The sequence below is a fragment of the Saccopteryx leptura genome, chromosome 3, assembly GCF_036850995.1.
Source record: "Saccopteryx leptura isolate mSacLep1 chromosome 3, mSacLep1_pri_phased_curated, whole genome shotgun sequence".
In the NCBI taxonomy this organism is placed as follows: Eukaryota; Metazoa; Chordata; class Mammalia; order Chiroptera; family Emballonuridae; genus Saccopteryx; species Saccopteryx leptura.
In genome coordinates this window covers 364,751,587-364,771,203 of record NC_089505.1, presented here as the reverse complement: position 1 = coordinate 364,771,203, position 19,617 = coordinate 364,751,587, and the positions used below count along the sequence as shown (strand labels likewise).

The window sequence follows — 19,617 nt, the reverse complement described above, 5'->3', positions numbered from 1 at the left end:
AAAATTGTTCAAAGACAGAGCTAGTGAGACATCCCCCTTACTAGCAAGGGGCATGGAAATTAACACGGCTTAGCAAAAGTGAGTTTGGGAAGACCATTTCTCTCGAGCCTTAAATTGGCAAGAAACTTCCAACCAATCTCAGTGCCCTAAGTTCCAAAATAAATACTAACTGCCTCTCGATGCTCTGATCATTTCTTAGTAAAACTGATTAATTCTCCATAATGGGAAGTGAACAGCACAGAAGAGGAACGTCAGTCGACTGCACCCTGACCACCACATCATTTTAATTCCAGAAGACACTAACTGGCCGGATCGGGAGGGGAAGGAGAGAGGAGGCTGAGAAAGCAGGAATTCAGACAACTTCCTTTCCCTTTTCTTAGGCGGATACTCTTTTAATTATTTATATTGTAACAAACGAGAAAGAATGAAATACCTAGGAAGGTAAAAAATGAATAAAGCACAAGGCGGAGGCTGACGTGACATGCTGGGTTCCGGCCTCTTACTCGCCCAGCACACAGCTCTCTGGTGGTCTGTGGGAGCACGTCCCAGAGAGTGCTGGCCGCCGCCTTCCTATAGCTCGGGAGGGGGCGCTCGTGTGCGCCACTGAAACAGAGCAGAGCAGGAAACCTTTGGGGTCTCAAACAGGTCGCCATCCTTACTTACAGAGTACACAGGTCACTGATACAGCTTTAACTACGTTACGTGCACTGTATTTACTATGTAAAATGATAAAAGATTTCCTTCATAGATGAAGTTTTGAAACTTTCTAAAAGTCGTGAACATCTGCCTTCACGTGAAGTATCTAATTCCATTTATTCTCGTAATTTATGTTCCATAAACCTTTAAAAATAAGATCTAGCCCTGGCCAGTTGGCTCAGCAGTAAAGCATCGACCCAGTGTGTGGAAGTCCTGGGTTCGTTTTCCAGCCAGAGCACACAGGAGAAGTGCCCATCTGCTTCTCCACCCTTCCTCATCTTCTTTCTCTCTATCTCTCTCTTCCCCTCCTGCAGCCAAAGCTCCTATTAGAGCAAAGTTGGCCCTGGGCGCTGAGGATGGCTCCATGCCCTCCGCCTCAGGCGCTAGAATGGCTCCAGTTGCAACAGAGCAATGTCCCAGATGGGCAGAGCATCGCCCCCTGGTGGGCATGCCGGGTGGATCCCGGTCGGGTGCATGCGGGAGTCTGTCTGACTGCCTCCCCACTTCTAATTTTGGAAAAATAAAAATAAAAAAAAAAAAAGGAAAAAAAAAAAGGATCTAGATCTAGAAGCCTCCTAATTTAATAGCAGGCCTTATGTGACATTTCTTACTTAACAAGAAAAGTCTTCTTGGTTCAGTTTTACAGTTCCTTTTCTTATACTAAATTCAAGTGTGAAAGCTAATGATATCATAACACGTTACGCTTATGTATCTGTAGGTACCCGAATGAGTCTAGTAGAATAAATCAAAAGCAAGTTCAAGGCTAAACAGGATTAGTTTCTACTAACAGTAGGAACTGTTAACTTGGGACTAATTTAGAGTCGCGCTGGCCTCTCTGTAAAGTCATGGAGGGCAAGTCATCCTGTCATACGAATGCCTGTTTCAGACACGCCACACCATGAGCTCGCAGTAACTCACCACGTCGTCTGAAGGCGCACTGCTGGGTAAGATGTCCACTTGAATGGACACGGTGTCCACAATACTTTTTCTTCTAGAAAGACGATCTTCATCTAAAATAAAAAATTTCCCCCATTATAGCCAGTTAGAAATCATATGTCATTTATAAACTACATATTTCAGGTTTCAAAAATTTCAGGAAATTAAGACAGCCTGTCTTTTCTGCTCGTTCTAAGCACCAGAGCCCCGAGTTCTTGGGCACGCACTGTGTGACACAGGCACTCCACTGGCTGCCAGCACAGTCTCTCTGACCCCCTTTGTGCACACTGGGGCTCCATTCCACTGAGGGGCTACAGACGAGAACCAGGGAAGGTGAGGATCAAGAAACCGGTTTCCCGGACTGACTGCTCCTCTCCTCCGAGGCAGTAATTAACACGATCCATCACATCTGTAGTTCACCCGTTTCTGGGCATGCAGGGGCACTGCGGTTCCTGGCTAGAAGGGACATGTGTCTAGTTCTCGCTAGTCGAGTCTGAACACCGTTTCCGAGCGTGGCTGCTCCATCCGCCCGGATCCCAGGTCTGAACGACATCACGATCTGCTCAGATAGTTTGAGCACCAAATACTCTTCATGGTTCTAAACCACCAAGAACCTGTGACTGATCATTGTCACAGCATAACTTAGGTGCTTTCTTACCCATGGCACTCTGACACTTAAGGCCAGATAACTGCTGTAGGGGCTGTCTGTGTGTTGCAGTGTGGTTAACGCATCCCTTAGCTTCTACCCAGTAGATGCCGGTAGGCTGTCCCAGTGGTGCTAACCAAAAATGTCCCTACAATTGGTAAGTGTCTCCTGGAATGGGCAAAAACACCCTTGGCTGAGAACCACCAGCCCAGTCCATTCCGACCAATGACAGACCTTCCGACAGCTTTCCCTGTGCACCACCATCGTGTTATAAGCTTCTTAAAGCGCTGACCCTATCACTCCACCAGGCAATTCTACCCACTGCGTGACGAATTCAAAAGGCATTCTGGGCTCTTTGGTCAGATCTTTCCTACAGTAACTTCCACTGCTAATCTGTCTAGTGTTCAAGGCAAGTGTCTCTTTCCCCGTCTCTGAGCACGCTTTAGGGTCTGTACCCGCCTTCCACACTTCCAGAACCCTACTGGAAACATAGCACCTGCCCCACTATAAAGACTGTATCTTTCAAGGCCTAACTTCTTAAGAATCTGAAATATAATTGTTATTTCTACTTATCCTTCTTTCTTCTAGCGACAAAATGTACTATCAGTTATGGCTGATCTTCCCTCCAGTCATGGCTACCTTTAATCACCAGCTAGGCATTGTCCCATAGACATGGAAGTTCATATCCCATCGTCCCAAACATCCCAGAAATTCAGTGCCAGCTGCACTCTGCGTCTGTCACAGAGGAGTCCCCGGTGCGGATCTAGGAGGGCCGGGGGCCCGAGACTGACACACCCTCCACTGACCGACCACTGCTACAGACTGCCTCCCTCCAGTGCCCAGGCCACTGTGCACTGCGCTCTGTTTCCCCCACGACCATGCTTTCAGAGAGATCACACAGGACGGCGTTAAGGGGAACGCTACAGAGCAGTACGTGGTCATCGCTGCGGACGCGATTTTCCCTCCGAGCAGGCCACCTCCCGAGGTCTGACCAGAACTCAAAATGAGTAGCAAATGGCCTGCTCCACGAAGGACACCGCAGAAGAATGTCAGGACTCATACCCCAGGCTGACAGGCGGCAGAGGAGTCAAACTGACGCCGAAGAGGAAGAAGAGGAGGGCGGGGCAGGAAAGGGAGCAGAGCGGCCCAGTCACTAAGGACAGAAGAGGAGGGCGGGGCAGGAAAGGGAGCAGAGCGGCCCGGTCACTAAGGACAGAAGAGGAGGGCGGGGCAGGAAAGGGAGCAGAGCGGCCCGGTCACTAAGGACAGAAGGGAAGTACAGAGGGAGACGTGGAAAGAGTCAAGGTTTTAAAAGGGAAGAAAGTGAACTTGAGCGGAAATCCTAACACCATATTCTCAGCATGTTTCTTCTTCTGACCTCCGGAATCACCTGCTCACAGGCGGCTGCAGACAAGCCAAGGTCCAGCCAGAACCAGGATCCCGCAGGTCTACACAATGTAAGGTTCCCCAGCTCGGGCTGATGGCAGGATGCCCGTCCCCTGGCTGTCTGCGTCTGTCCCCGAGCTGCAGTGCCACGCCTACTGAAACACAGCTCCGGGGAGCGCCCTGTCACCACATACCCCTGGGGAGACACTCTTCCCTTCTCCGGGTGGGGCCAGGTGAGTCCCAGAAACCTCTTAGATGTCCCTTCCACTTTCACCCGCCTCCCTCCTCCTTCCTACGGCTGTTGACATCGGTAATCCTCAGCTCTCCTGATGTTAACGGGACCCTGCATGTCGGAAACAGTTCTTAGAGCTATGCCCAACGCCCTCAGTGACAGTCTGCTGCCCCCTGGCGAGTCTGTGAGTAATGCATATGACTGCGCTCGGATGGCTCAGGAGTAGAGAAAACAGTCTGAGTACAAATGTGGCAAGAACCGTCAATAACTCTCAACAGAATGTTCTACGGCTGTTTAAGAATAAGATATAGGAACTGACTTAACTGTACACACTAAAACACAAATGGAATTAGGGCTCCACAAGGACACCATAGAAGAATATCAGGGTTAGATTAAATCATTCAGATTGGATTAAAAAGCTCACTGGAGTAAAATAAGTTTCACAAGTAACTTACCGACACAAAATTCAAAATGTCACAGTTCAATGCTGAGACTACTCAAATAGGTATACTTTTTTGTCTTATAGAGAAACACAAAATTCCATCTAGAACTACTGCATATTTACAGGATAAAAGCAAACTAAAAATCATGGGATAAAAAGTAATAAGCAAATTATTTCATTTCAGCCTTGCTATCCTCATTTGTAACCAGTGAGTGAACTATTTTAAAGGTGGAATGGGAAGATGAACACAGAAGGCACATCACAGTGCCTGGCACAGCTGGTGCAGAATGAATGGCAGCTGCTATCTGGATGGTGAAGTGCTGACATCTGGGCGGTCTCCCAGTCACCGGTCAAGAGGCAGTGAGACAGGGAATACATTTTTTCCAGGGACGGAAGGAAACGGAAACGAGCAAACCACGTGTTAGCAAGGGCCCAGCCTGCAGCTGTCGGCTGCTCTCTGTCTAGGTCTGCCTCTCCTTTGCTGTTAGTTCCTTTTGTTCATTAGCTTCCATGAGAAATCATGTGGTACTTGCCTCAGGGCGGAGGACACACAACACAGTGTACAGATGACGTGTTGTGGAGCTCCGCACCTACCTGACACCTGTAAAATTTTGTTAGCAGTGTCACCCCAATAAATGCAACAGCAAGGGAAAAAAGCAGCAGATGTTCACTAAGAACAGTTAAGAGCAGGATCAGGGTGGAAGGAAGGAGTGGTGGAAGGAGCTACAGCTACGGGAAGGGGCAGAGCGAGCGCGAGCTGACCCCGTGCGCGTGTACAGCAGCACACAGGCGCTGGCTCCACTTTCTAGAAGGCACGTTTTACGGAGCTATTTCCTAGAGGATGGGGGAGGGGGGACACACTGATCTGGGATTTACCTTTGTGCTTGCGCCTGGGCTTATGAGATTTTTTACCTGAAGGAAAGAGAGCTAAATCCAAATGATAAGAAGGAAATATTTTAAGTCTTTTAAATTATAATGCTCTACTAATGTTTTATTCTTAACAGTTTCTTATTTCCCCCAGGAATTCATAAGACTAGAATCTTTTATGGTATAGAATTTAAAATAAAATGCAAAATAATTCATTAACATCTCAGACTATTATGACAACCATCATTGTGGACTTTGGGTCCACATTGTAAAAAAAATAGGTTTACAAAGATTGTGCTGCTTTAGTGACTGTTCCATAAAACTGCCTAATTGAAGTCAAGTGGTTCTCTTACCCAACAGAGGTGTCAGCACGGGAGAACCAGCTCCACCAACTTTAACCTTTATACAGCTGCCCAATGCCCAACAGAGGTATCAGCATGGGAGAACCAGCTCCACCGACTTTAACATTTATACAACCGCCCAATGCCCAACAGAGGTGTCAGCACGGGAGAACCAGCTCCACCGACTTTAACCTTTATACAACCGCCCAATGCCCAACAGAGGTGTCAGCACGGGAGAACCAGCTCCACCAACTTTAACCTTTATACAACCGCCCAATGAAATGAAGGGGGGGACAGAAATTGTTTGATTTTAGTTTCTAAATTAAAGACTGAATGCGAGACACCATGCAGTTCTGCCCCAAAACACAAGTGATTACTGCAGTCAAGGAAAAGAGCAGAAGGAAATACAAAGACATTAACTAAAGAGTTGCAAGATTTCTTTGCAAAGCAAATAATCTGTACTCTTTCAAGTAGGAAAAGCTGCCTAATTCATTAAGCTCAATACACAAATAATTAAACAATTTTCACCCATTTCCGTAAGTTAAAGACAATATTGGTTAATGAGGAAAGATCTCACTTTCTTTCTTTGTTCTAAGTATATTATTATTATTATTTAGTATAACAATAATAATCACTTGAGGACTCAATTTATTCATGATAAAAAATACATACAGGAGTAGGCAAATGTAGGTTAATAGTAATAAATAGTACAATTAATAAATAAATAATACAAAATAAACTTTCGTGTACTCACAACTATAAACCTGCTTTTGCCAACTCCTGTGTATATATCTTTAGAGATTCACTAAGTTTCCAAGAGGAAAATGTACAAATATGTAAGAGGAAAGCTCCGTAAGCATTTGGGAAAGCTGCGGCCTATCAAGCACACAAGGAGTTCCCATTGCTCAGGGCATGGAGCGAGCCCTCCGTCCCTCACCTGTGACCTGCGGGACGTAAGGCACTGCCAGTCTCTCCACGCTGTAGCCGCTGCCGCCCAGGGATTCCGCAATCTTGTTTGTCAAAAAGTACAAATTTTTGTCATGCTTCTCTAAAGATTTTGGAAGCCTGTCAGGTTGAGCAAACAGAAGTCATCCAGTGTTGTTTAAATTACTGAGCAAAACATAAATTAACATGCAAGTGTTCTAGGTTCAAGCCTAAGTGTTAGAAATATAAACTGTAATTAGTAACAGCATATGATAGAGGACTAGTCTGAGTCCCTGTATGAACCATCCTGGGTGATTCTGGCCTGGACAGGACACTCCCATGGTGAGAGCAGCATTCACACATCAACAAGGAGGAGGACTGAATTCAGCTCAACTTTCATGCTACTGCATTTCTCCATGTATAAGATGCACTTTTCCCCCCGAAAAATTTGGGGTCTAAAAACTGGGTGTGTCTTATACAGTGGTTGTAGATTTTTTTACTTGTATGTCCTGTTTTTTGTGCTTGTCTTTTTTTCAAATGTCAGGCCTCAAAATTAAGGTGCACCTTGTACATGGGAGCGTCTTATACATGGGGAAATATGGTAATTAAAAACCTACTGGGACAAGAATAAAAAGGCAGTTTACTGAGAGTTAGTGACAGAAAGCACCCACCCACCACAGCAAGCTGCACATGGCTATCAAACTGCTTGATCCTTTCTTATGCTGATGATTTCAACATTAAAGCACTTCTGGTGCCCAAGAGGGTGAAGAATACATTGTTCATTTATTATTTTTTTGTTTAGATAGCAAGGAAGAATGCAGGGAATAAATTACTTTCTATAATACATTCTTTATCCCACAATATTATGAAGACTGTTATCTACTATATTACTGGAAGACTTGAACAGGATATTATACTCCCCTAAAGGAGTGTCCATTTATATCAGAACATGCTATATTTAGAAGTTGTATCTTCATATTAAAAAAATATTTTTAGTAAAGAGTGATCTATGTGTGCATGAATCTATATTTATCATGTGTAAGAACTTCTATAGTAAGAAAAAGAAGTTAAATGAATTAATTGACAGAAACACAAAATGATTATAAAACACCAGAAAATTATTCTAACAATAATCATCATTGATTGGTTTCTCAAGTCAGTGCCTCTTCCTTAAAACATAAAGAATTTACATACATGCACTTATCTCTGAAAATATGCTCCGGCAGAAAGTAAGGGGCTTCCATAGTTCGAATTTCAATAACCTGAAAGACCAACAAAACAAAACCAGTATCAGAAACCTCACTTCTCAGGACCTGCCTATGAAAATGTGGGGGGGAGGGGGAGAGCAAACACTAAACATTTATAAGAAATACTATCCCCTTATTTTGGAATTTAAAGTATATTTACAGCCCAAATGCAGAGTTCATTTTTTAAAAACATTATTTTCAAAATTCATCAAGTAACAAAATGACAAAGCAATACATGTAGCAAAAAACAATGATATATTATATCTGATTAAACCTACTACAGAGGGCTAAGAACACTTATTTTCTCGGATGCTCCTGCTTTGGCAATCCCTTCACAAAGGACAGGCCCTTGCCACGCCCTCCACCCCCCACCCCCGTGCTACCCTGGCAGCCCATGCGTGAGGTCTCAGTGTACGTGTGAAGTCTGCTCCTCCACTCAACTGTAAACAACTAAAAGGGGGTACTCTGCTTTCTTAACACTGCTGTCTGCAATGGCAGGCATCACATATTCACTCAAACACTTGTTTAGTGAATGAGTGAGTTTTATTTCTTAGAATGCACTGAAATCTGACGTTTTAGCAAGGACTGAGAAATGTGCTTCCAATTCCATAAAATGTTGTTAAATTATACAAGTAGGCCCTGGTACGGTAGCCAGTTGGCTACAGCATCATCCAATATGCCAGGTTATAGTAGGTTCAATCTCCCATCAGGGCACATATAAAAATCAACCAATAAATACATAAACCAATGGAATAATAAATTTCTCTCTCTAGCTCTTTCTCCCCTTTCCTCTCTCTCTAAAATCAATCAACCAATATATATTTTAAAACCATGCAAGTGGCCCTGGCCGGTTGGCTCAGTGGTAGAGCGTCGGCCTGGCGTGCAGAAGTCCCGGGTTCGATTCCCAGCCAGGGCATACAGGAGAGGCGCCCATCTGCTTCTCCACCCCTCCCCCTCTCCTTCCTCTCTGTCTCGCTCTTCCCCTCTCGCAGCGAGGCTCCATTGGAGCAAAGATGGCCCAGGTGCTAGGGATGGCTCCTTGGCCTCTGCCCCAGGCGCTAGAGTGGCTCTGGTCATGACAGAGTGACACCCCGGAGGGGCAGAGCATTGCCCCCTGGTGGGCAGAGCGTAGCCCCTGGTGGGCGTGCCGGGTGGATCCCGGTCGGGCGCATGCGGGAGTCTGTCTGACTGTCTCTCCCCATTTCCAGCTTCAGAAAAATACAAAAACCATGCAAGTGATTAATGAGTTACTGCTAAAAAAGTCTAATATAGCTGAATGACACAGAACAATTCTCTGAGCAGCACATTCTTTATTCAACTTTTGAGATCTGGCTCAAGTAGATTGGTTTAAAATAATACCAGTAACAAAAACAACAAAAAAAATAGTGTAATTTAAGACAATTTAGATACTAAGGTTTAAAATCGTTTAAAGGAAAAAATTCCCTAAGAAACTGCACCAAGTATTCTGAAGGAAACCAAGTAGCAACCACTCCATAGAAAATCCTAATAGAACTACAGGCACCCAAGAAAAGATGCTCCCAGCTGTGGTTCAGTTTAGTCACCACACACTTTCGAGTGGGAGAACTCTGCTAAACACCTGCCTTGGTCACGTGCTGGCAGAAGGCGGGGACAGCGATCATCTGACTGACGAAGTTGAGGTACGCGGCGACCAGCGCCATGATGCCGCAGCGATGGAACATGGGCAGGCTGTCCTCGTTGCTGACGGCGCTGTCCTGCAGCGAGACAAGCACAGGCCTTAGCCGGGCCGCACTGAAAAGCGCGGGAGTCCGAATGCTAACACAAATGTCACCTTAGGGGAAGTTATTTTTTAAAAATTCTGAAAGGAGAATAAATGCCCATTTTCAGGAGAGTGAAATCTCTCCACTTAAATAGGCTTTCCTAAGAAAAAAAAAGTACATTTCTATAACTATTTATCTCTCTTTGATAGACATATATCATATATACGTATTCTCATTGCATACTGTCGTCTTATTACATAAGGCTTAAACCCCAACCAAACAACTATATATAGGTATTATGTAATAACTATTGTCCCCTCTAAACTCCAACTATGAGCACAGAACTCATGCTGTCTTTCATCACAGTATTTTCCTGGGGCCCTGAACAATACTAAGCACACCATCAAATGCTCGTTTGACATTCACTAAAAAAATAAAATAAAAAAATAAAAAGACAATCGTCATTGTCTTGAGTATTTTAGATTTGAAACAAGACACCTCCTTTTTTTTTTTTTTCTTTCTTTTCTTTTTTTATTTATTCATTTTTAGAGAGGAGAGAGACAGCGGAGAGAGAGACAGAGAGAGAGAGAAAGGGGGAGGAGCTGGAAGCATCAACTCCCATATGTGCCTTGACCAGGCAAGCCCAGGGTTTCGAACAGGCGACCTCAGCATTTCCAGGTCGACGCTTTATCCACTGCACCACCACAGGTCAGGCAAGACACCTCCTTTTTAAAATGCATGCCTTGGATAAAGGCAACTATGCTTTCAAGTTGGTGTCTATTTCATACAAAAACGTTTTCTTCAATGAAAGGCTATAAAAGCATACCTGCAAAGCAATGGCTAAGCGAATAAGATCAATAACCACTTCTTCATTGGCCAATTCAATGGTTATAAGAGCAAGAGAAGTATAAAGTAACTCATAGTTTTTCTGAACATTGTCTTCCTCTTTACAGCCCAGATATATGTGCCGATACAGTTGCTGCCCGTTCTGGAAAGGGTAATGACAGAGAAAAAAGGTAAGTTCGCTTAAAGTGCAGTAAAGGCATATTTCACATGCATATAACCTCCTACGGTAGCATCTTGTTGCATAATTTAGCACGAAAAAGAAGTTTCAACTGGTAACTGAACTGCTGAACTGTACTCCCAATATTAACATCAACAAATACACCAGCCAGCGAACACTACAGACTAACGCCAGAGTTGAAGAACAAGCCTAAAAGCAAAACAGCAAGTAGGAAACAATTCTAGTGTCAGTAATGAAAATGTTTTCAGTAAGAACATGAAAAGACAAAAGCAAATTGTAGATTGCTAGAGAAGAAATCTGAACGGATGGTAGAATTCTGGCAGCCCGGGCGACGATGGAGGACATCTCGTGGAGGGGTGTGGGGAATGGGCTCAGGCTTTCCGGCCTGGACAATGGCCTCCTGGGAGGTGGGCGGGACCTGGCAGGAAGAGCCTCTGCCAGCTCTGCCATGCCAGCCTCTGTGGGCTCAGCTGCAGGCGGGCATGAAGTCCTTGGAGGGAAGTCTCCGTCCGACATGTAGTGGGGAGCTACAGAAACTCCCTAGGCACTGCACGGAGGCGTCCCCCAAGCCAAGCCGATCCAGGGTATCAGTGAAGTCGGCCTTCATGTCAAAGTCATACATCAGTATAAACCACCCAACAATTCAACTGGCTTCACCTTGTATCATGCACTGCTTTTTGAAGACAAGATTACCTTTTTCATGAAACTTGTGTCTTGCCTACAAATTTTTTCTCTTTTGATCTTCAGGTCAGCTACATCAGGTATTATTCTAGAGATAAGACATCATTTTTAATGAATAGCACATTTAGTTATAATATCATGTCTGTGTTGCAAATCAATAATTATACTTAGGAGTTTGAACTATGTAACACTCATTTCAATGAGCATGTTAAATAAGCCTATATGTAGTAACACCACTGAATTAGCAAGTTTAAATTTAAAAAAATTCATAAAGGAAGCTTGACTTCTAATACCATTTTCAAGTTTAAAGCAAAATCTAATTAAAATTCATGTAACTAGTGACCACTAGTAGTTGAGATCTCTGAAAAGACCTCCAAACATTTGTCGTTTTAAACTATATTAATTAAACTGTCTCAACACCAATTAAATAAATCTGGATTAATAAAACCCCAAAATCCTGGATTAAAAAAAACACAACACTTAATTAAATTCATGAATGCAAAAATTTAAAAACCTCATCATCAAGCTTATTACAAGATGGCGTACTACCTGATCCCTCGAAGCTTCGCCCTGTTGTCATGGCGATCCATGAGATTGTGCATCACTTCCAAGACCAGCTGTCTCAATTCATAGTCTTCCATGAGGGACGGTGATAACAGAGGATCCAGAAAGGACCCGGGCAGCGCAGTAACAATCGTCTTTGCTTTGTATCCAGAGGTGACCTGATTATAGGGAAGAAAAGCAAAGACACAAAACCTCAGTATGAGTCCTTCCTTGGTCGAGTCTCAAACTTTTTATGAGACCCACAAACTAAAGGGAACAACAAGTATGGACGTAAGTCTGTAGGAAAAAAAAGAACTTTGTAAGGTGATGAGGATTTTACAGAACTTCCAGAAACATCACTGATGAGGAGAGTAAACATAACAGCTGCCATTCCGCACGCGCCAGGCACGATCTGAGACTACACGGGCCCGTCTACGTTCTCCCCACACCCGTGCCCTGTGAGGCGGGTGGTGTGCAGCCCCTCTTGGAAGAGAACACTGAGGGTCAGAGAGGTAAGAATATATGGGATAGGTAGTCAGTACCAAATGGATGTAAGGAGAGGAGGTAGCAGATGTAGCTGAAAAGGGTTAACTTAAATCTGTAAACTAGTCTTTTACGTTAAATTAAGCAGCTCAGGTTAACGGGAATGCATTTTCAGTCTGGAGTGCTATATTTTATTAGGTACTTGATTTAACATTTCTGAATGAGTCCGTTCTCTAAATTAAACGCTTTTAAAGAGCATGTACTTAAATGCTGTTGTTTACTTTAACCGTACCACAGACCTTCACTCAGTTGGCTATGTGGTACAACTAGGGTTAGGTCAAGATGACTTACTCAGAGAATCTGTTTAATAAAAACTTTAAGACCACATGAAATTGCAGGTGGTAGTTTCAATTTATATTTGTTTGCAAACATGTTTGGAACACCTAATATTTACATTTGGGCATGGATTATAGCATGTGAGTGACCTTATAGGCAAGCAGAGAAAGGGGTGGGATAATTGCTACCTGGCTAAAAGTTTAAAATATATCCATCTCTCACCACACACAAAAATAATCTTCAGATCAAAGTTCTAGATGTAGAAAGCCAAATTTTAAAAACTTTTGTAAGAAAATATAAGCAAGTGTGTTTACATCATCAGAAGAGGCACAGAGTTCTTAAACAAGATACAAGTGAAAAGGAGCCACACACAGGAACAGACTGATAAATCTGGCAAAGTCAGAATCTAGCATTTCTTTATGACAAGCACCACCAACAGGATTAAATGTGAAATCACGTTAAGATAATTCTCCCCAGGTATGAAATATTTCTTTTAAAAACTGGAGTCATGTTCAAATTAAATTTTAAAAGTACTGACTTGGAAAGGGCACATTCCAAATAACAAGCTCCTGCTTTGTTTCGGCATTAGGCTACATGTAGCTGAATCGAAGAGAAATACAATTACTATAAAATTAACGCAGGCCTCACATTTCGGGTAGACTTTTCCTTGCTAGCTGTTTACAGCTGGATTGCTGTCCCAACAAGAAGCCCTTATTTGATCAGTATGTGAGAGAATAGCATCATATATAGGCAGAATATTGGAGTTCAAGCCCAGTGTTCTGTAGCCCCGTGACCTCGTGAACCTCCTGCAGGCCTTCCCCGGAAAGTCTCTGAGCTCAGGCATCCTCACCTAGTAAAACAGCAAGACTTCCGGCCTTCCTACGACTCAGCACTACGAATGTCAAGTAAGATGTGAGGAGAAGTAAGGAATAAAAAATAAAGGTATAATAAAAGAAGATAAAATTAAAGCATAGTATCTAGTTTTAAGAACCCCAGAAAAAAGCCCTGGCCAGTGGCTCAGTAGATAGTGTCAGCCGGCATATGGACATCCCAGGTTCGATTCCCCATCAGGGCACACAGGATAAGTAACCATCTGCTTCTCCCCTGCCCCTTCTCTCCCTCTTCCCCTCTAGCAGCCAGTGGTGTGGCCCCAGGCACTGAGGTAGCTCAGTGTATCCGAGTGCATCAGCCTCAGATGCTGAAGATAGCTCGGTACTCAAGCATCGGCCCCAGAGGGGTTGCCGGGTGGATCCAATCAGAGCCCATGCAGAAGTCTGTCTCACTATCTCCCCTCTTCTCACCTAAAAGAAAGAAAGAACCACAGAAAAACCTAACCAAAAATACTACCTGACTATATAAGAAAAAGCTCGTAACATGAACCTGTTTTTTTAACTTCTTCAATAATCTCAGGATAAGTGTGTTTTGCCCATGTCTTAAATGTCTTACCATAAGTAAAGACCTCAGCAACATTATCTGAATCCGCCTGGTTCCCAAATCCCTAAAATATAAAACATACTGGCATTAACTTATTAATAGTAATTAATATTTATATTACTTCACTTATTATTTACTGATTTTTAAAACTCTCTATATTGGCTAAATAGATTTTATTTTAATAATAACTAAGTCATAGCTCACTTTATTAAAGACATGTAAAAAATCAAATTCGAACAAAAATATTAAACTGTTCTTGGCTCTCAAAGGAAACAGACTATACATGTAATGACATGAGAACTAAATCAGATGAATACACAACAAAGCGACACAAACGACAAGATACTGCGTGTTGGAGAATATATGTACTGTAAATATAGAGTGACAAGTGTATCTATTTAACAGGTAAAACCAGATGATTCCAACAACAAGTGGGAAAAGGGTGATCTAGTTAAAGGTCAAAGAAATAGAAATCAAATAAGATATTATTTCCATACAAAAGTAGCAAAAAGCACAAAAACATTCACAAAGTAAAGCTTTAGCGCACTGTAAAATCAAGTCAAATCTACAAAATGAGGGGACCAAACCATGTGATCTTTAAAATTACTTTCAGTTCTAGAATTCTAAAAATAAGTTAACATTCCTGCTACACTGACATTAATTATTAAAATTTTACCAAAAACTTGAAGCTTTAGCCTAAATACCTACTATGTACATAGACAATGCCCTGTGTAAACACAACTTCCACCTGGTCAATATAAGACAAAGAAAATTAGAGAATTTGTATATAATATACTGAAAACTCATTCTAAAAGCACACAATACTGATTCAATTGCTTAGCAATCTTGTACCCCCCACCAAAAATACACAACTTTCCATAGGACTTTTATTACTAGTGATTAAAAAACCAATACATTTTCTAGATTTCTTTAAAAGAAAATTAAACCCACACTAAGCTGAAATGCACAGTCTGAGAACACAGGAAAACCCCATGTGCATACCCCAGCTGACTGACATCCAAAGTGTGGGTGGAGGTTCCAAAAACAGGCACTTTCCCCATAATGAACATCATGATCTCCGACCTCTGATAATCTGGTAGGTTACTTCCAAAAAACCCTGTAAACATATTAAGATAAGTTTTACAAACTGAAAAGTTTATTTTCCCAAATAATAAGAAAATATATTTTCAACCAAAGCTCTATGTGATAAAACAATGTCTTTAAACTCTAACGATATTATAATTTCATTTAACCAAAATCATTTAATCATATACAATGTAAGATTTATGTAAAGGACTGAGGTAAAATAACAAGTGTCTGAAAGTCTTCTGCATACAGTTAACGTGGCAAACCATCACCAATTTGAGTTGAAGGTTTAGAGAAAAAGGGGAAAAGGTTTTGGCAGTATTTCTGATAAAACTCTTGTTCACATACTGTGAGCCTAAATTCTTACTCTGGTAAGGAAATCAGTAATGAGGACATACTTTTGTAAAAAAGTCAATAAATAGGTCACTACTATGGCTTCCCAGGATTATTTATTGTTTTAAAATGTCATTATAATGGGCCAAGATTACAATTTAACCCTGGGAGTTAATTCAACATATATAATTCTGCTAATGTGAAGAAATAACTTCATCATCATTTTTCTCATGCACTCTTGGGTTCTGTGGATATTTTAAATTTAGCTGCTATAGTTTTATGACTTACTAGTCATAAAAGATTACAACATTTAATTAATACAAACTTCAAACTTTTCTGTTTTGAAAGATCAGAAGAGATATTAAATCGTGGTTTTTTCATATCTTAAAATGTAACAATCATTATAGAAACCTGACTTGTAATATTTCCCTAAGAATAAATTAACTTTCAGCTTCTATTATTGGAATTGATAATAATCTACTTATTCAAACACAAATTGTTTAACTCATAATTTTGATTGGACGTGAGCTTCAAAATCATTTCCCATTATCACAGACTTTAGCAATAAAAAAAATTTCATCATTTTAATATTAGTGAATCTGCATAAAATACATACATAGATACTATTCTAGCTAACACTTGAGCACATATTTCTGGGGTAATAAATTATATTTGGAACTCACAACAACCTTATGAGAGTAGGTAAGAGTATCAACCTCTGTTTCCTCTTGTGGAAGGAAGGATAAGAAAGGTTAAGAACTCATACAAGAAATTACACAGCTAATATTAAGACCTGATAGAAGGGCTACTACTCATTTCCAAAGCCTATGCCATTATTACTCTCTACTTCCTCCATAAAGAACCCACTTAGAAATGTTTCTAATCACCATACAAAACTGGACAGTGATTTTCTGTCCCGAGCAAGTCTGCCATTACCACAAGGACATAAAGTCTCCAACATGGCCGACTACCAGGAGGGTCCTGAAAGTAACTCCTTCTTTATACCCACTGCTTGTATCGGAACTGCTGAATAAAAATGCTAACGACCCCCCTAATAAAACACAGCAGATAGCTATATTCTTGGTTATTCTAAAAGAAAGAACTTGGACAACAGCTTCCTAACTTAAAGGAATATCCACCCACCTGATAACTACCAGGACACTTAAGTTCTAAAAGCAAATTTTGAGAAAATCAGAAGTGTGATTTAAATAAAAATCTTATTCTGCACTACACTGCATTTCTTTTCTGTCACGTTTTAATTTTCACATGTTATTTCTGAATGTGTTATGTCACAGAAATATTGCTTGAGTTTGTTTTATACACGTTTTATAATAAAATACTGGAGAAACAATAAATTAAACATTCTAAAGTGAAACAGTAACACTGAATGAATTAGAAGTTGCAAAGGCAATTTATATTAACTCTGTGAAAATAAAATGAGCTGATTTAATATGCCATCTTACAATATCACTAAAACCTCATAAATAATGCAAATAAATTTAAGAGTAACCTTAAGAGCTAGGTGTACCATCTACCGAATGCCAGCTGCTTTAAGCAAGCACTAGAACGCCTTGCACTAGAAGCACTGAGACTCCGTGGCAACACTGAACTCTCATGTTTCCCCTTCTCAGTCTCTCCAGAAACCTGAAGCACCTACTGTGAGTGTTGAATAGAGACAGGGGGTCTCTGCTGACAAGAGGACAATTCCTATGGGATGAGACTGTCACCAGGTAAAGCAGAGGCACGGGACCAAACAGACCAACCAAACGCCTCCACACGTGAGCGCCCCGTGCATCACGAAGCCCTCGCACAGGGCCAGGTGTGCACACGAACAACAAACAAGGTGTTGAGTGCAGACACACAATGCGTGTGTGCCTATCCATGAAACTTGAGAAATAAGATGATAAAGAGAAACTTTGTGTTAAATATTGCAAAGGACTATCATAAACAAGCAGCTCACAGGCAGGAAAATGACCGAGATAAGAGACATAAGCTGAGCTCCGGAGTAAACGGATATATGCCTCTATCATTACAGAAACCATTAGTGACCTTTAGAAATTAGGTACTAAACCAGGAAGACAACTTAACTTTGAAATTATCCTAGCAATCATGTGTGACATTAGAGCATGACCTGGATATTCTAAAGAAAGATTGGGAGCAGGGTATTAAAGTAGAAAAGGGGTTTGTGCCTGACCAGGTGGTGGCGCAATGGATGGAGCGTTGGACTGGGATACGGAGGACCCAGGTTCAAGACCCCGAGGTCGCCAGCTTGAGTGCGGGCTCATCTGGCTTGAGCAAAAAGCTCACCAGCTTGGACCCAGGGTCACTGGCTTGAGCAAGGGGTTACTCGGTCTGCTGAAGGCCCATGGTCAAGGCACATATGAGAAAGCAATCAATGAACAACTAAGGTGTCAACGAAAAACTAATGATTGATGCTTCTGATCTCTCTCCATTCCGGTCTGTCTGTCCCTGTCTATCCCTCTCTCTGACACACACTCTCTCTATCTCTGTAAAAAAATAAAATAATAAAAAAAATTTGCTTTAATTCGTCACATCAATTCATTCCCCCAAAATTCTCATGTTTTTTTTTTTTTAAGGAAACTTTTTGCCTTTTTACCCTTTGTACTTTGATCACTGTGTTTTTTTTAAAAAAGCCTCTGATATTAAAGCCCAAGGGATCAGTCGGTTGCCAGTTCTTGGTCACCAACAGCACTCCCACTGAAGGAGGAGGAGGTACAGCCCTGGAGAAAGGACCACCCGCTTACTGGCAGCGGCAGGGGGTGTAGAGTGAGACTGACGAGCAAGGGTCCGCTCACAAGGAAGGGGTGGGGGGGTTCCCAAAGATGTAGAAGATAGCTTGCCGGGGCCCTCCTGGCCAACTCTGGGACAATCTGAGTACTGAAAGAATCAGAAATAATAAGCACAGATTGAATTATGCAGCATGAACGTACTCCACGAACCCCAACCACAGTAACTAGAGGAACGCAGGCACTCCTGCACACACACGGGGGAGTACACTGATGCGCTGACAGCGGAGGGAGCGTGGAGCCGGACACCATCGTGGCACCACCACGGTGCAGACTGGCGCGGGTAAGACTTGTGCATGGTTGCTAAATCTGGGGGAGGTCTGGATGAACAGCAGACTATCTCCTGGTCTAACAGTGCCTTCTCAGAGATTGTTTGTTATTTACAACGGGAAGAACCGACTCCGTCCGGCTGAGAAACAGAATACCACTCTGAGTGATCAAGATGAATGCCACTCTGAGTGATCAAGATGAATGTCCCAATGAGAAGCAACTGCACCCTGTGCAGCTCTCTAGGTGATACTCAGAGAGCACCATCACGTGTGTGGGAGCCAGCCAGGGATGCAGAGCCTGGATTTAATCATCAGGAAACACCAGACGAACCCAAATGAGGAGATAATGGGGTGGGAGATTTGTGCTCTTAAAATAATGCCCATATGCCTGACCAGGCAGTGATGCAATGGATAGAGCGTCGGACTGGGATGCGGAGGACCCAGGTTCGAGACCCTGAGGTCGTCAGCTTGAGTACGGGCTCACCAGCTTGAACCAAAGGTTGCTGGCTTGAGCAAGGGGCTACTCAGTCTGCTGTAGCCCCCGGGTCAAGGTACATATGAGAAAGCAATCAATGAACTAAGGTGCTGGAACAAAGAATTGATGCTTCTCATCTCTCTCCCTTCCTGTCTGTCCCTATCTGTCCTTATCTCTGTCTCTGTCACACACACAAAAATAAATAAAATAATGTCCATATCATAACAGAATGTTTCAGACTAAAGGAACTAAAGAACTATTACAGCTAAATGCAATATATGCTCCTAGACTAGACTGGACATTTAAAACATGTTAAAAAAAAGTCATTACTAAATCAAATAAAAAAACTGAAATATAAAAATTTGATTAACGTACTGTATCAATGTTAAATTTACAGATGCTGATAACTATACTCTGGTTATATAAGAAAATATCTTTCATCTTTTAGAAAAATACTCTGTGGTAAAGAGCCATGATGTGTATGAACTCACTCTTCAGTAGGTGAGGGGAAAGCTGTCTGTGTGGACTACCTATCCATCTCATGTGCACACACACATATACATCCATACACCCATCTCTGTGCGTGTGTACACACACATATACATCCATACACCTATCCCTGTGCGTGTGCACATACACATATACATCCATACACCCATCTCTGTGCGTGTGTACGCACACATACACATC

General features: G+C 42.2%; 1 protein-coding gene across 2 annotated transcripts in view; it reads right to left on the bottom strand.

The window, feature by feature from the left end:
- EFR3A (EFR3 homolog A) overlaps positions 1-19,617 on the bottom strand; it is an 83,302-nt gene that overhangs the window by 14,568 nt on the left and 49,117 nt on the right. For both annotated transcript variants that reach the window (XM_066379538.1, XM_066379539.1), the window contains exons 11-19: positions 14,960-15,074; positions 13,970-14,021; positions 11,711-11,883; positions 11,174-11,249; positions 10,283-10,444; positions 9,319-9,450; positions 7,665-7,732; positions 6,484-6,611; positions 1,615-1,706 (exon numbers count right to left, since the gene is read on the bottom strand). In XM_066379538.1, coding sequence (XP_066235635.1) covers positions 1,615-1,706; positions 6,484-6,611; positions 7,665-7,732; positions 9,319-9,450; positions 10,283-10,444; positions 11,174-11,249; positions 11,711-11,883; positions 13,970-14,021; positions 14,960-15,074 — 998 coding nt within the window. The remainder of the gene's footprint in view (positions 1-1,614; positions 1,707-6,483; positions 6,612-7,664; positions 7,733-9,318; positions 9,451-10,282; positions 10,445-11,173; positions 11,250-11,710; positions 11,884-13,969; positions 14,022-14,959; positions 15,075-19,617) is intronic.